The 17,311-nt window shown below is 37.7% G+C and overlaps 1 protein-coding gene across 1 annotated transcript; it reads left to right on the top strand.

Moving 5' to 3' along the window:
- The first annotated feature begins 7,392 nt into the window (after positions 1–7,392).
- LOC125658501 (acetylcholine receptor subunit beta-like) lies at positions 7,393–16,867 on the top strand. Its single transcript, XM_056150869.1, has 5 exons — positions 7,393–7,704; positions 12,060–12,080; positions 14,249–14,404; positions 15,834–15,869; positions 16,109–16,867. The coding sequence occupies exons 1-5, from the start codon at positions 7,393–7,395 to the stop codon at positions 16,865–16,867; spliced, it is 1,284 nt and encodes a 427-aa protein (XP_056006844.1).
- Positions 16,868–17,311: the final 444 nt, after the last annotated feature.

Below are 17,311 nucleotides of genomic sequence, written 5' to 3'. Positions count from 1 at the left end.
GAATTGTAAACATTCAGAGAGAATTGACAAAGCTAGGTTTATCTTACATACATCTTTGGAATGTCTCAAATGTAAATAATAAACATAGAATGACAATTATGTACTGTTTGTGATCTAAATGATGTAGAGGATGAGTTTCACTTTGGCGGCGTAAAATGATCAACTACACATGGTGACCAACAATCCCAGAAAATATGAACAAATCCATGTAGCGGTTTCTGAGGAGTTGCGACCACAAAGTGTTCCTATTGTGTATCATGTACGAATTCAACAAAGTCCCATAACTCCTGTAATAATTGTAGAATCAAAATGGCGGCGTAATATGATCAACTACACATGGTGACTAACAAACCTGCAAAATATGAACATAATCCGTTGAGTGGTTTCCCAGGAGTTCCGTCCACAAAGTGAAGTAGGACGGACGGACGGACACCGTTGTTTCTATGTCCCCTTCCGCCTTGCGGTGGGGGACAAAAAGTAATGGAATCGTTTTGTGTGTAGTTGAATGTGGCGTATCCCGAGTTCAATTGGTGCATGGAGTTGACGAGTTGATGTGATAAAAGATCTTAGTGTGTTTGTAACTTCTAAAGTCAATGCAGTAAGTTAAAAAAATTATGTCCGGCTGGGGAAAGAAATGAAGAAAAATTGGAAATGCCTAAGCAGCGAAAGTCGGGAAAAGTTGGCTGTGGGATGTTCTAAACGAAGATTGAGTTCATCACAAAGATCACATGTGGCGGTATACGAAGCTTATCAATGATGTCCACGTCCTCTATATAGTCTAATAGATTGTTTCTGTCCCTGAAACCATATTCCCTCCGGATACGATACCTATTTCCTAGCAAAGCACAGACCACCACCATGTTCAATATAGACTTAAGACAAGTATCTGGATGTTTTAAGATTTCTAACAATTTAAGATTATCTGAAGACATGGCAGTTTTGTGAAACAGCTATGATAGATCTTATGACAAATTTTAGTCATACTGACAAAACTTTGGTCCAGTTTATAACATCAAACAAAATACTGTTTAATACGGCACATATACATGTACCTTTAAGGGTTATGACTCTAAGGGAACAGGTGTTCTTAGACCCGGCCCTTAAGCTCTGCTGTATATTTGATTAACCAGATGTCGAAAATTGACTGGTAAGGCTATTCAATAATTCAAAATGAAGGAAAATAATGAATTTTCAAATAAATCGAATAACACTTTAACTTGTCAAATACAGATAATTATGTACAACAACGGGACATACATACACGTAATAGAAATGAGCAAATTCATTTTCTTGTTTTATCATTTATTCTATTCCATCATGTCAAATGAAACAGGCACGTTGACGTCTCAATATGAGTGAAAAATCCTCGAAAGGAACGTTAAACAGTATAAAACCAATCCATTAGGTAAGATGCAACACTTCTGTCATTTCATTACCTATTGTATAATTTTCTTTATGAGTTTCTTTTAATTCAGATCTCATCTGGACAAACTTTGTGGGTTGGTTGTATATTGTTTAATGTCCCGTTCGAGAAGTTTTCTCTCCCTGATCAACATCCGTAAGCGCCGAGCATAGGCCTGAAATGTCGCAGCCTTTCACCGGCAATGGTGACGTCTCCATTGCGGGCTGCAAAATTGCAGGCCTGTGCTCGGCGCTTACGGCTGTTCATCAGGGAGAGATTTTTATCGTGCCGCACCTGCTGTGCTACAGGGCCTCGGTTTACGCAGTCTCATCCAAAAGACCGCCCCATTTAGTCGACTCTTACGACAAGTAAGGGTACTGAGGACCTATTCTAACCTGGACACTCACGGGATCGACAAATTCTGTGTGAGAAACGGGAGAAGATTTCACACTAAAACAATATGCCCCCATTCTGGGAAGTTTAATAACTTTAGAAATAAAAAATAATCCACCATAGGTATTTTAAAAAGTTTGATTTCTGCTTGATATATCAATATTTTACCTTGAAGTTTACATTGAAATGTACGGGAACATCATGTTTTATCCAAATATTTTAAAAAGAAATAGTGTTTTTAGATAATTATACAAATCTTTCGGTAAAATGTTAGATAAACTTTCTCCTTACCAAAATATGAAATGAAATTAATCATCTGTAGCAGATACAGTGATTTTAGAAAATTAGATTTTGCTTATTTGTATCAAGGAAGCGCTTCCTAGGCAGACAACTCTTCCAAAAATGTTTCAAGTGCAAAAATATTTACCCATCATGTGAATTTGGTCTATTTCACTTTTATCATTATTACCGGTAAACATTAAATAATTATTAATTATTATTGATTAATCAATTATCATTAATTATTCATATCTCGATTTAAATCTTCGAATCTGTTCACTCTCTCTTCGCTATACAATGAATACCTGAAATTGTGCATGGGGAAATCATTTGACTAGTATAAAATGACTCGATTACTAGATGAATACCAGTATCTACACAGAGTTGTCGTTCTTTGATCGCGGCTCTAGGCCCTTGTAAAACCCACTTCACATCTGTTTCAACACACTAGGTTTCATACCCAATGGTTAGTTATAAAATATCATGTTTAGGGTTTAAGAAAACTTGTGAGTTGTGCTGTTAACATGGTATTTACATAATTACACTGTAAATGTATTTTCAAGGGGATCATTTCGCGGACTAATATTGAACTTAGATACGAAAACAATATTGAACAAGTGATCCTCAGATTAGAACATCGTTTCGAACGAAACGTGTCATTTGTCAATGTTGGTACAACCTTGGATGGATACGTTGACTGAGGTGTATTTAAGATATGAACGATATATAATATCGGTTGGACATTGTGCAAATACCCATAAACAGGAAATGAAGCTTATAAATGAATATACACATACTAAAAGTGCATGATGAAAAACTTGTAAATCGAAATAGATGTTCAAAAATGATATCTTATTACACATGTAATAGAGAACTCAATATTTCATCGATTCTGGTAAACATTTCAGTCGTAAAATCATTAAGTCTACAAGATTGCTACGCGTAGCCCGGTCCTACTAAACAGAGTACGATAGAGTACGTTAGAGTACTTTAGATTACGCTGGTAAAATTTCATAATTTAATGCAATTTATCTGCTGTTCGTAGGTGTTTATACTTCACTTTAACCTTATAAATATATATCTGGAATACATTGTGTTTGTTTTCATTAATTTAGAAAATAGTTTGAATTACTGTTTACCGTTTGATCCCGATCTTTAACTATATGTACATATTGCACAAAGTACCAGCGCATTACACTTAATTTTCCAAGATTATGCCTTTATCTTATTTTCAAAGTATTAAATCTTTTTTAGTCAACTGAACAATGAATTCCATGAAAATAAATCATTCAGTGGTATTTAGATTTACATAAAAATGAAATGATTACATCTATGAAGATGAGTTCTTCGATGACTGTCGCTGTTGTTTGAAGTCAACACTGGATGTGGTTTGTTTTAAAGGCCGGCAATTATTCAATTGGTTCGAATCAAACGCGTAGTCATGTCCCCTACCACCGCAAAATATCGAAGAATAAAAGTTCCATTTTCCTGTAAAATTTGTCGAATCAAAACGACGGCGCAGAATGATCAACTACATATGGTGACTAACCATCCTATAAAATATGAACAAAATCCGTTCACCAGACTCTGAGGAGTTGTGTCGACAAAGTGTGTTCCTATAGTGTATCATGTACATATTCAACAAAGTCCCATAACTCCTGTAAAATTTGTCAAACTAAAATGGTGACGCAATATGATTAACTACATATAGTGACTAACAATCCTACAAAATATGGGGGGGGGGGGGATCCATCAAGCGGTTTCGGAGGAGTTGCGTCCACAACGTTTTCCTATAGTGTAGCACGTACACATTCGACAGAGTGCCATACTCCTGTTAAAATTGTCGAATCAAAATGGTGGCGTCATATGATCAACTAAACATGGTGACTAACAATCCCAAATTTCAACATGATGCTTGTAGTATAGTGTCAAACACTCTTTCTTGTTAAAAAAAAAATGTATAAAAATTTGACCCTGGTATATCCCTTGAACCATAGCAGATGGACTATTTGAATTTAATTAAGAGCAACACACCGAACAAAATCAGCTGCTTTTTTAAACCAAGGTCTGTGTTTTCAGAAGGATTCATCTTGATACGATTTGATAAATTTACTGTCTTACTATTGAAACCTCTAAATTTTGTACTATCAAGGTCAAACAGGTTCAAAGACTACAAGGGAGGATTCTGACTAAATAGCAAGAAAAGTTAAAGCTGTGTGGTCCGAATTAAAATATTTTTTTTCCATCTCGTAAAAACGCTATCAAATTATCGCACGTATGTAGTTATGAGACTGTACGACATATCATAAATTATTTCACCTGTTTTAACCCAAATAATTTGATTTTAAATCGATGTTTACAAATAACCGCGTCACTCTGCCATTTTAAGTGACAGTCACGTGACCAGTTCAAACTTTCAGATCATCGGTGGTCTTATCTGTGTAAAGCTGTGTATTTTGTTATAACAGTACCGTACCATAAGTTTAATAGAAATAAAAATATCAAATACCGCTTAGTAATTCGTTGTTTTACGCTCTTTCAGCCTTAAAACTAGACATTTGCGTACGAGTTAATACATCATGTTGGGATTCCCCTGACGCGCGTGGGTCTATTTATAGACGTCTATTATGGGATGATTTATATATGTAGCCACTATATTTACTTTCTAAATAATATTCGCACTGTTTTCTTTTACATGCAGATGTTTTCAAGCATGTAATTAAGGGAAAGATAATAACTTTATAAAGTAATTAATCTGCTTTAAAGTAATTATGTACAAAAATAATACATGAACATCGGGTCATACAGCTTTAATAATATGTCAATACTTCTTAAAAGCTATCAATTAACGCTTAAGTATCATTATTACCGATTTATTGTTGAACATATATCGTATAGCTATTATAATGAAAGTTTTGTCAATAAACAGACATCAAAACTGATCCAGGAAGTGTTCGCAGTGAAGATTCCATTTATTTGATACTCAGTTATACAGACATTAATGCACGGAATATTATTTATGGTTTAATGGTGTCACGCTGACAGTGTATACAACAAACCACGTCTTCCTTTGTGCCCAGGACATCACGTTAAACAGACGACCAAGACACCACCTTAAACAGACGATCAGGACACCACGTTAAACAGACGATCAGGACACCACGTTAAACAGACGGACAAGACACCACGTTAAACAGACGATCAGGACACCACGTTAAACAGACGATCAGGACACCACGTTAAACAGACGGTCAGGACACCACGTTAAACAGACGGTCAAGACAGCGCGTTAAACAGACGGTCAAGACAGCGCGTTAAACAGACGACCAAGACAGCGCGTTAAACACTCTGCCAAGACAGCGCGTTAAACAGATGGCCAAGACAGCGCGTTAAACAGACGGTCAAGACAGCGCGTTAAACAGACGGCCAAAGACACCACGTTAAACAGACGGTCAAGACACCACGTTAAACAGACGGCCAAGACAGCGCGTTAAACAGACGACCAAGACAGCTCGTTAAACAGACGGTCAAGACAGCGCGTTAAACAGACGATCAGGACACCACGTTAAACAGACGGCCAAGACACCACGTTAAACTGACAATCAGGACACCACGTTAAACAGACGGCCAGGACACCACGTTAAACAGACGGCCAAGACACCACGTTAAACAGACGGCCAAGACAGCGCGTTAAACAGACGGTCAAGACAGCGCGTTAAACAGACGGTCAAGACACCACGTTAAACAGACGGCCAAGACACCATGTTAAACAGACGGCCAAGACACCACGTTAAACAGACGGCCAAGACACCACGTTAAACAGACGGACAAGGCAGCGCGTTAAACAGACGGTCAAGACAGCGCGTTAAACAGACGGCCAAAGACACCACGTTAAACAGACGGTCAAGACACCACGTTAAACAGACGGCCAAGACAGCGCGTTAAACAGACGGCCAAGACAGCTCGTTAAACAGACGGTCAAGACAGCGCGTTAAACAGACGATCAGGACACCACGTTAAACAGACGGTCAAGACACCACGTTAAACAGACGATCAGGACACCACGTTAAACAGACGGTCAAGACACCACGTTAAACAGACGGTCAAGACACCACGTTAAACAGACGGCCAAGACACCACGTTAAACAGACGGTCAGGACACCACGTTAAACAGACGGTCAGGACACCACGTTAAACAGACGGTCAAGACACCACGTTAAACAGACGGACAAGACACCACGTTAAACAGACGGTCAGGACACCACGTTAAACAGACGGTCAAGACACCACGTTAAACAGACGGTCAAGACACCACGTTAAACAGACGGTCAGGACACCACGTTAAACAGACGATCAGGACACCACGTTAAACAGACGGTCAAGACATCACGTTAAACAGACGGTCAGGACACCACGTTAAACAGACGGTCAAGACACCACGTTAAACAGACGGTCAAGACACCACGTTAAACAGACGGTCAAGACACCACGTTAAACAGACGGTCAAGACACCACGTTAAACAGACGGTCAGGACACCACGTTAAACAGACGATCAGGACACCACGTTAAACAGACGATCAGGACACCACGTTAAACAGACGATCAAGACACCACGTTAAACAGACGGTCAAGACACCACGTTAAACAGACGGTCAAGACACCACGTTAAACAGACGGTCAGGACACCACGTTAAACAGACGATCAGGACACCACGTTAAACAGACAGTCAAGACACCACATTAAACAGACGGCCAAGACACCGCGTTAAACAGACGGTCAAGACACCACGTTAAACAGACGGCCAAGACACCACGTTAAACAGACGATCAGGACACCACGTTAAACAGACGATCAAGACACCACGTTAAACAGACGATCAAGACACCACGTTAAACAGACGATCAGGACACCACGTTAAACAGACGGTCAAGACAGCGCGTTAAACAGACGATCAGGACACCACGTTAAACAGACGGTCAAGACAGCGCGTTAAACAGACGGTCAAGACAGCGCGTTAAACAGACGACCAAGACAGCGCGTTAAACAGACTGCCAAGACAGTGCGTTAAACAGATGGCCAAGACAGCGCGTTAAACAGACGGTCAAGACAGCGCGTTAAACAGACGGTCAAGACACCACGTTAAACAGACGGCCAAGACAGCGCGTTAAACAGACGGTCAAGACAGCGCGTTAAACAGACGGCTAGGACAGCGCGTTAAACAGACGGCCAAGATAAAGATAAACAGTGACGATAGGACACCAAGCGAAGTAGCACTGATCATCAGTTACCTACATTACGCTGTAATCGTTATAAAAGATGGTCAAAACGATCTACCATGTCTTTTTGCTCGTAGTCTCCGATTTAATCACCCTAGAGACACGCTATATAGACGACTACAAGCAGCTTCAGAATTCCCTGATGACCGACTACTCTAACAAGATTCGGCCACTTTATCACCAGGATGAAACTGTCCACATATACACATCATTCTATCTGTCCACTGTTCTCGAGGTGGACGCCGTCCAACAGCGGCTGGTGACGACAGCGCACCTAGGCCTCGCATGGATAGATGAATTCCTGCAGTGGGATGAAAGCCTTACAGGAATCGAAAGACTTTATTTCAAACAGGTGAGATAGATCTCGTGGTGTTTTCTATTTGTGATCATTTCTTTTAAAGCATAGATAAAACACAATCTTCTAAAACTAGTGATATAACTATTAATGTACCGATTATTACTGACAGAAAATTATCATCCAAGACAGTAATTCAAATTAGGTCCCAAATTCTCGGGTGTGTTGTGAATTTTTTTTTCGGTATCTTGCATGTATACCAAAAATATTGTTTCAAAGACGACTCCTCCCTCTTGGGAAAGATAATGAAAACATACAATATACATGTAGCCCCGGTCATTGGTAGGAACACCCTTGGAGAGTATGTTCGCATTATATATAAATCTTTACTTAATAATTCAACGGAAACACATTTAACCAAAAAGTACCTGTCAGTCAATGTATGATGATGCTGGGATTGGCCGAATAGTTGTCAATCATTCTAGAAGAGCTTATTGCTGTTGAACTGTATACAGTACAGGGTAAGTGCTATGGTACAGGCCAAACTCTTGTTCGCAGTGTGAAACGTACTAAAATCATTTTATGAATATTATTTTTGACAACAATAAACCTTCAAAATGCAAGGGTTTGTTTCTCTAAAGGAACTGTATTGTTTCGCCTCCTACCACCTGATCAATTCTTACCAGTTATCATTTTAAAATGAGTTTTATATCAATATAGGTATTTATATGAATTTGCATAAGCGTTGATTCAGTTGACAAAATAAAGAAAGATAACTCCATAATTTTGATCCATTTCAACCTTTTTTCCGGGAGTTTTGCCCCTTTATTTGGAAATAATTATTATATGGAGGGTACATAATTTTTCCACCCTACTCCTCCCACAGTTTTCAAGTGAGAGCCTTCTTAAAATCACGTATTTCACTATAGGAATCAATTGAAAACGGAAAATATTTTAAAAACACCCCCCCCCCCCCCCCCCCCCCAGTGAAATACAAATTCCCTTTTGCAGGTATTATAAATTGCCATTTAGCAAATCTATACAAAAACTTAATGTTTCACAGGGGACACAAGTTTACAGACCAAAACAGCGAAAATGTTCACTCTGTGATGAATTGCAAATGAGGATAAAGTGTGGAAAATGAAGATTAACCATTTTTTTACTCTACAGTATAAAGTAATTTGACAAATTAAATAGCTGTTTATTGATATAAATAAGTATTTTAAAAAATCTGACGTTTTAAAGCCCGGTTTCATGGAACAATTTTTCTACTCCTGTAATGAAAAGGAGTTGAAATTAAGAACAATTAATTAGCTAACACTAGTATTAAAGTTAATAATGAATTACTAATGGATTCCTGCTTTAAAAATTTCATTAGGAAAGCAAAGCTTTTTAAAACATAGTAATTGAAAATGTAGGCGGGAATCCAGAGTTAGTGTATGTAGTTTTTTTTGTTTGTTTGTTTTTTTTTTTTTAATCAAACTAAATTCAAAATTTACTGCAATAAATGAATAAATCATATGGTATTTCTGAATGGACAGTATATCAAATACAACCTGAAATGGGATATCAAACCAAATTCAATCTGGAATAGCAAGTACAGATTAAGAACATTAACAACATACTTCTAAAATACTTTGAAAATATAGCTCCGACTCTCATTACTAAAAATCGGTGTGGTAATCACTCAGCATCCACCCCGTGAGAATCCGGGTAAGAATAGGTCCCCAGTACCTCTTGGTTGTCGTAGAAGCCGACTAAATGGGGCGGTCCTTCGGATGAGACCGCAAACACCGAGGTCCCGTGTCACAGCAGGTGTGGCACAATAAAGATCCCTCCCTGCTCAAAGGCCATAAGCGCCCAGCATAGGACTAAATTTTGCAGCCCTTCACCGGCAATGGTGACCTCTCCATATGAGTGAAATATTCTCGAAAGGGACGTTAAACAATATTCAATCAATCAATCACTCAGCATCCAAAGACTGATTAGCAATTATGATAATGCAAGGATTCTGGAACACGTAGTTTTACCTACCTGTTTGCATGTTCACGCTGTTGATCCACGACAACAGTATTGCTCCACTTATAAGTTCTAAATTGTAGCAAATCTCTCGATCATTGATTAAATGGAACGATAGGAAAAATAAGTTACTAGCATGGAGAAAGATGAGGATTAAAAACCGAGTATTGGATAAACATTCAACAGATGTATTTCCCTCTAGTTAAGCGGAGTGGTTGAACTAAGAATACATTGTAGCGTAGATTGTCGAAGAGGTTGTATGTGAGAGGGAATTGTGGTGGCCATTCAGACACGTTTACTAGTTTACTACAGAGAAAATTCAAGTCTAATGTTATTTTTGTTTTACATTAAGGGTGTACTCTCGTGGTACTTTTACCGCGAGTGAGTCTCCATACTTTTTAAAGTCGTAAATATGGGGATGCGTGTGTTTTATTTCGTATGCACAAAGAAGAACATTAATATCTGTTTTTATTTGTAAGTAATGTTAATAAACTAACAAAAAATAATTAAAACATGACAATTTTTAACTTATTTTCTCATTTTACGACATTCATGATGACGTTACGATTGTAAACAAACTCGAGCTTGAAGACGCACACTGTACGATGTCGCATTTAGTCTATTCTAAAGCAGTCCAGAAACATACATGGGCGATTCGTTAGAAGTAAAACGGCAGTTATAGATCAGTCTGAATCCGATATTCTCACAAGTGAGTGGCAGACAAAGAAAATTACAGACAAGCAGGCACAACCACGCACATGGTGACACACTACAATACTGTACATAGTGTCAGACGAGAGGGGGAAATGGAAGGATGTTAGCGATGTAGTAACCGAATCAGAGGCTGCTGATATATTATTGAATGAATTTGTAAGTTTTTCAATATACAAGAATTTTTTTTATGAAAATAAAATATACAAACTATGAAATATATGCTAAAATTCTAATCAGGATTTTTTTTTTAAATTTGCATTTTCAATACCCTATAAACAAATTTTAACATATAATTATTAAAACTTTTTGACAATTACACTTTGAAGGAATAATTAAAATAAAATTTTGATAAAATAATTTAATTTTAATTTTCCAGAACTGATTAGAAACAAATTATCGATCTATTAGCCCCCCAAAAAACATATCTATACATGTATATATAGGCAACAAAATTATCTTCTGTTTTAACTAATTTGTACAAGAATGGCGGGCCATAATTCTCTAGATGGGAGAAACCCCAGTTTTCCCTTTGAACTCTTTTTAATGAATTAAATTCGCTGTATACTTTGGCGATTTTTTAAAACAATGATATATTATTAGATCACACGTTTTAATCAAAATGATGCTTCAATAATGATACATTGAACGTTAGGCGCGAGATTCGCTCGTGACCGACTAGGCGGGATCGGGAAGATCGCAGATCAATTTAGGTACAGATCTAGACATATGGATACATACAAAGACGGGAAGATGCCTATCAATTTTGGGGTCAGAAGGTCAAAGATCAAGGTCACAGTGCATGGAAATTAGAAAATGCTGATGCGGGGGCATATGTTTTACACATTCTGTAGTTATAAATGAATTAGTATGGTATATATGCATAATGCATATATTATTTATGTTTTCTGATTATTTATCATAATAATGAAATAAATCTATAGAATTTGTAAATATGAATTGAAAAATACACATTTTATAACAAATCGTATATTGTTATTGTTTAGAATGTATGTCAGTGTAAGAAGGGGGGTGGGGGGGGGGGTGGGGTGGGGGGGTGGGGGGGGACACAAAATGGTTCAAATCTTTGTTCCAATGCACACTACCCCACACATTTTTTTTCATTTAAATTAAGCAAAAATATGATTCAAATCTACATTAGTAATTTCAGAAAAAGTTTGATACAGATATTCTCCCTAGGTTGAATTTTTTGATGAAATAGGTCTTCAGATTTGTGTGATATTTTATACAATTATGTTAATTAATACTTGGTTTTTTGTAGAATTGGTGATATATTTTATGTAAAAGTTATTGAAATAATCAATTATGCTTAATTTTCATAAAATAAAAGAAAGCCAAAATTATTCTGTCCTTAATATTTGTTTTATAGTGTGTTTCTTGTGAAAATTGGTGATTTTCATGAAAAATTAAGTTTCAGTAAAGGGGCAACTTTGAGGGGCTGTAATTCTTTAAAGTCCACACTAACATACTCTTTTTTTTATGTTTTAAATGTCTTTCGGATAAAGATGTATCAGTTAAAATAGTTTATCAAAAAAGTTTGATACTTCTGAAAAAATTCAAACCAGGAGAGAACATCCTTAAGCTAAATTAAGTATCAAACCTGGATAGAGCAAGTTCAGTTTTGATTACGTTTTCAACATTACCTCTACTCTAATACACAGAGGGACATTTGGACTCCAGACCTGGCGGCCGTTTCACTAACCGATCGTAGATCGTAAACGTACGATTACGTTTAAGATCATTTGACTCGCACGTATACGAGCGTTTCACGAAACCTATCGTAGTCGTAACACTTACGATTGCGATTTACGTCTGACCTTTTTAGAACTCTTTTCTCTATGGAGGTAGATTTAAAATTAATCCTACCATGGAAAGAAATATCCATTCATTATTTCCTCATGGTTTTAAACATATCCTTATCGTCTGCAGTAACCCATGCAAGTTGTCAACAAAAATAATGGAAATTTTGAGCCCGATCTCTAGTGTAACGTAAAGAAAATTCCTAGAATGTTTAAACAATTGATATAATAATTTTTATTGACTTTCATGTAACTAAAATGGGGGGGGGGGGGATGCTATAAGAAATAATATAAAAGATTTACATTTTAGAATTTTAAATGCCATGTATCGATCTGTTCATGCGAGTCAAGTTTCCATCAATAAGTAAACTATGTTCAATGGATTAAAAAAAAAAAAAAATAAGAAAATGAAATGATATTGATAAAAAAAAAGATAATAGAATGAAAATAAAATTGCACACAAGTATAGGAAATTTTATCCTGCATCAAACCATGGATATACATGTACTCCGGCGTTTAATCATTATAGTAAAATACGCTGTAACACTAATGACATATCTATTCACATATTTGTATAAATTTCAATCAAATCATGGGCTCAATTTGTCCCTTAATTTATTTTCCCCATGCTTTTGTATTTTATATTTTTTTTTTTTGTTTAGGCATGTAAGCATATGCTAACTTCCGTCTTTACGTGATGATGTATAATCCAGATCATTTATTAAAAATTATTATCGATATTGCACTTTATGATGATTGATTTTTATATTGTTTAACGTCCCCCTCGTGAATTTTCACTCATGGAGACGTCACCATTGCCGGTGAAGGGCTGCAAAATTTAGACCTATACTCGGCGCTTACGGCCATTGAGCAGGGAGGGATCTTTATCGTGCCACATCTGCTGTGACACGGGACGTCAGTGTTTGTAGTCTCATCCGAAGGATCGCCCCATTTAGTCGCCTCTTACGACAAGCAAGAGGTACTGAGGACCTATTCTAACCCGGATCCCCACGGGAGTGCACTAAGGGGTCGGAACCCCAAGGGTCCGATAATGACCCTTCCCTTGTCTGTGTATACATATAGGTCTAGTTTGTATGTTTAATTTCTAACGACCTTCATAAAACTACAGAAACGTTCCACTTGCAAAACTGGGATTTTAACCCCTCTCCCATTACCAAATCATTTTATTATCATATTTTCCTTAAAGTTTGTAATGTTTATCATTCGAATGTGCATGCATTATGCAGTTGGTCAGTTGCATCAAAGGTATTGATCTGACGAAAAAAAAAATAGCTGAGTACGTCGAATCGCAACGTCTCGGATTTAAATCAACTGTTACTAAAGAAACTTAATTTTTGAACATGTCTATGAGAATTTTAATGTCTTGAATTCTGTCTAATGTTTTAATATACATGTAATATAACGGTGATGCAGGCACATGTAGTAGTACCCCCCCCCCCCCCCCCCCTCCCTTATTACTTTTCTAACAACTGTTCTCGTTATTATTACATGCAAAGTTTGATATATTGACTACCCCTCCCCTCCTCACTTTTTGAAATATGAATTCATTGCCTTTACATTTATTTCAGCAGACTGGTCACAGGGACTAGGCCCGTTTTAGACCCGAACTCTGTGATACAATGAATTTACTATATTTGTGGTATCACAGAGCCCGGGCCCAAAACGGACTTGACCCCTGTGAGACTGGGATAGCTGTGGTTGTGCGTAACAAAGAAGGACAACTCTAATATTGATTTAAGATTCGGGCTCGGAATGTACAATATTCTTGTGCAAAAGCAGACTGCAAGTCATTACATTGTGATTGTTTTCTTCCTACAAAGTATAAACAAACAGCCATAAAATGACCTCAGGCGGGGCCAGCATGGCGGCCATATTGCTCATTTACGTGCATGTAGGAGCACTTACGATAGCCCTAGACCACTCGTAGGGTTACGATCAATACTGATCGTAAATCGCAAATCGTAACTTTTAGTGAAACGGTCGCACGTGCTACGTTCACGTTTAAGTCTACGTTTACGATCTACGATCTAGTGGTGCTTAAGAATGGCGTTAAAAAGTTCGAGGAGCTGGGCGGAGATTTCTACTACATTATGGTAATACCGGACGGCACAACTTATTGGTATCCCTACCAGGTGTTCGAGAGCAAATGCAACATAGACATAACCTACTTTCCGTTTGACACTCAGGTAAATGTAATAGCATGTAACATAATTATCCATTATTCACTTTCGTTTCTTTGAGAATCCTTCACTTACATCGAGACGTCAGTAAATATATAGAATAGACTAATGCATGGTGCTCAGTGCTGTGAATTTGAGGGTTCTTTATCATCCCAACGCCTGTTGTGACAAAAACTCGGTTTTAAAGGCTTTCTTTTAAACGGAAAACTCCGTTTACCTGACCAAGATATAAAGCTCAGGATGGGTGTGACCGGTCGACAGGGGACACTTACTCCTCCTAGGCACCTGATCCCAGCTCTGGTGTGTCACGGAGACCGTGTTTACCCAACTCTCTGTTTTGTACTGCTTATAGGAGTTATACGATTGATTACTGTTCGTTATCTTCACCTCTCCAAAAAGCTCCTGACTCTCAAGTATAAAAGTGAAAGATTTTCGAGCGGGACGTTAAACAATTCTGCGTTTGGTGACAAAGCAATCACTACCTATTTTCACGTCTTAGACGTGGCCACGGCTCCAAGGGAGATCAAACACACGACCTTCCGAGTACAAAATGAACGCCTTTTTTATTTTGAAAGATATGCTTAAACCACTGCGCCACCGCAAGAGGTTCTTACCTTTTTGGCATTCAAGTCTGCAATTATGTAATCTCACGAAGTTATTATTAACCTCGGTTGAGATTCGGCTCGGCTGAACATTTTGACTGACGTCTTCACCGAATCTCGGAGCAGTCCTTCATAATTCATGCCTGGAAATTTACTTTCAGCTTCAGCCGTTTCTAGCAATTAATGTGGACTTAGGTGACAGTGCTGTTCGCTTCAAATAAGTGATTTGACAGTTAAACTGACATGACCGTCACTTTCTGATTACAGACCAAAATAAAATGATTGTTTTTCTGTAGGTTTACAATATTATGTCTAATGAATGATGTGAAACATATATTGTGCATGCTAAATCAAATTTGCGTGCTCGAGTATCCACATGCTTTGTATTTTTAGCATTTTTTATCTGATCTTAACAATTACATTTTGAGATTTCAATGAAATGTTTTGAAATTTATGTATCAGATATATTTTTGGACTCTCTACTTAGAAGCATCATTAAAATCACTCATATACACACACTCAAGCACGAACGTTTAATTTTTATTGGCTACTATTTCTAAAGATAACCGGTAAATGTAAAGTGAAGATAATTAACAGTGATCAATCTCTTCTGTCTGAGAAAAATGGACTGATATTGATACAAAAACTTAGAATATACGATGGTAGGCTGTGCACAAACAGAATGACACCACTTTTTAAAGGGAGAGGGGGGCGTATGGGGAACACCCGCAACGATCCCCCGTTACAATTGGAACTTGTTACTTTCGTTTTTGGAAATCCTGTATGTAATATGAAATGACATAACCAATCCATACTATACTTTTGGCACTCAGGTCTGCAATATCGTATTCGCCAGCTGGAACTTCAGGATGACGAGGTGAACATTACACTGTTTGATGAGGAGAACGCTCCGATAGACTTCTATGACTATGTAGAGGAGAACGCTCCGATAGACTTCTATGACTATGTAGAGGAGAACGCTCCGATAGACTTCTATGACTATGTAGAGGAGAACGCTCCGATAGACTTCTATGACTATGTAGAGGAGAACGCTCCGATAGACTTCAATGACTATGTAGAGGAGAACGCTCCGATAGACTTCTATGACTATGTAGAGGAGAACGCTCCGATAGACTTCTATGACTATGTAGAGGAGAACGCTCCGATAGACTTCTATGACTATGTAGAGAATTCCGTGTGGGACATAGAGTGTACAACCTCTCACACGTCCTCTGAACAGATTCCGGACTCTCAGGTCACCTTTACTCTGGTTCTCCGTCATAAACCTTTATATTACGTCATGAATTTGATTCTGCCAATCGTTCTTCTAGGTGTGATCAATCTCATGGTATTTGTGATCCCCGAGGACTCTGGAGAGAAGATGTCGTTTTCCGTCTCTCTGTTTCTGGCGTTAGCAGTCTTTCTGTCCATTATTAATATGCATCTTCCCACCAGTTCACAAAAACTGTCACATTTTGGAGCATTTCTCATCTTTCAAATGACAATCGGTCTCGCTACAATCGTTGTGTCAGCCTTTCAACTCAGACTGCACCATCGGAAATCTGAAAGAGAGGTCGGTAAGTTCTACAAAAGGATTATTCGTATCGAAAGATGTTTGAGATGTTCATTTACAAACTGTTCAAAATCTTTTCGCTTGGAAAAAGTCAACAGAGAAGCGACTGAACGAGACATAACAGAAGATTTTGATGACGTTGACTGGAATGATGTGTCGTCTGCCATTGATTTCTCGTGTTTCTGGATAATTTTATTTTTCGAAATACCGGGTAGTCGCAATGACGGTCATTATTATGACCAGGGAGTAGCTTCGGACACCATTGGAAGTGGGATAGTGGACACATCAAAATAAAAATATATCCTGTTGTTTCACTGTCTAAACATTTAATTTCGTTTATACGTAAATGTACCAGAAGATGTCTGAATTCTCCCCTTATAAGTGACAAAATACGATTAAGACAAAACTGCAATATAATATCCTCATTAAAAAAATTTCAGCAAAATTAGTTCATTTCATGCCTAAAACTACTTTACATGTGTTTTAAATGAAACAGTTTGCGTAGTTTTCGAGTTTGAAAGCGATGGAATTCAAATCTTGCGATATGCATATCTTCTTCGATACTAGTATTTTACGCGCCATTATCTGTGACGTTATATTTCAATTTTCGAAGGAAGCTATGAGGGACAAGACGCGAGTATTTTTGTCGGCACAACGACTTTGCCATTAAAAAAAAAACCCATTAAAATTTGTCCCTGTACTTTTTCAAACAAGCACTTGGACAAAGACGTAGATAAA

The sequence above is a fragment of the Ostrea edulis genome, chromosome 9, assembly GCF_947568905.1.
Source record: "Ostrea edulis chromosome 9, xbOstEdul1.1, whole genome shotgun sequence".
Classification (NCBI taxonomy): Eukaryota; Metazoa; Mollusca; class Bivalvia; order Ostreida; family Ostreidae; genus Ostrea; species Ostrea edulis.
This window is presented reverse-complemented; position numbering and strand designations above follow the sequence as displayed.

What these genes read in the sequence shown, in the direction of transcription:
- LOC125658501 (XM_056150869.1), top strand. Translation starts at nt 7,393, where the DNA reads ATGGTCAAAACGATCTACCATGTCTTTTTGCTCGTAGTCTCCGATTTA. An exon ending in ACTTTCCGTTTGACACTCAG is followed by an intron (nt 14,405 to 15,833) that starts GTAAATGTAATA and finishes TTTGGCACTCAG; the next exon opens with GTCTGCAATATCGTATTCGC. An exon ending in TCGCCAGCTGGAACTTCAGG is followed by an intron (nt 15,870 to 16,108) that starts ATGACGAGGTGA and finishes GACTTCTATGAC; the next exon opens with TATGTAGAGGAGAACGCTCC.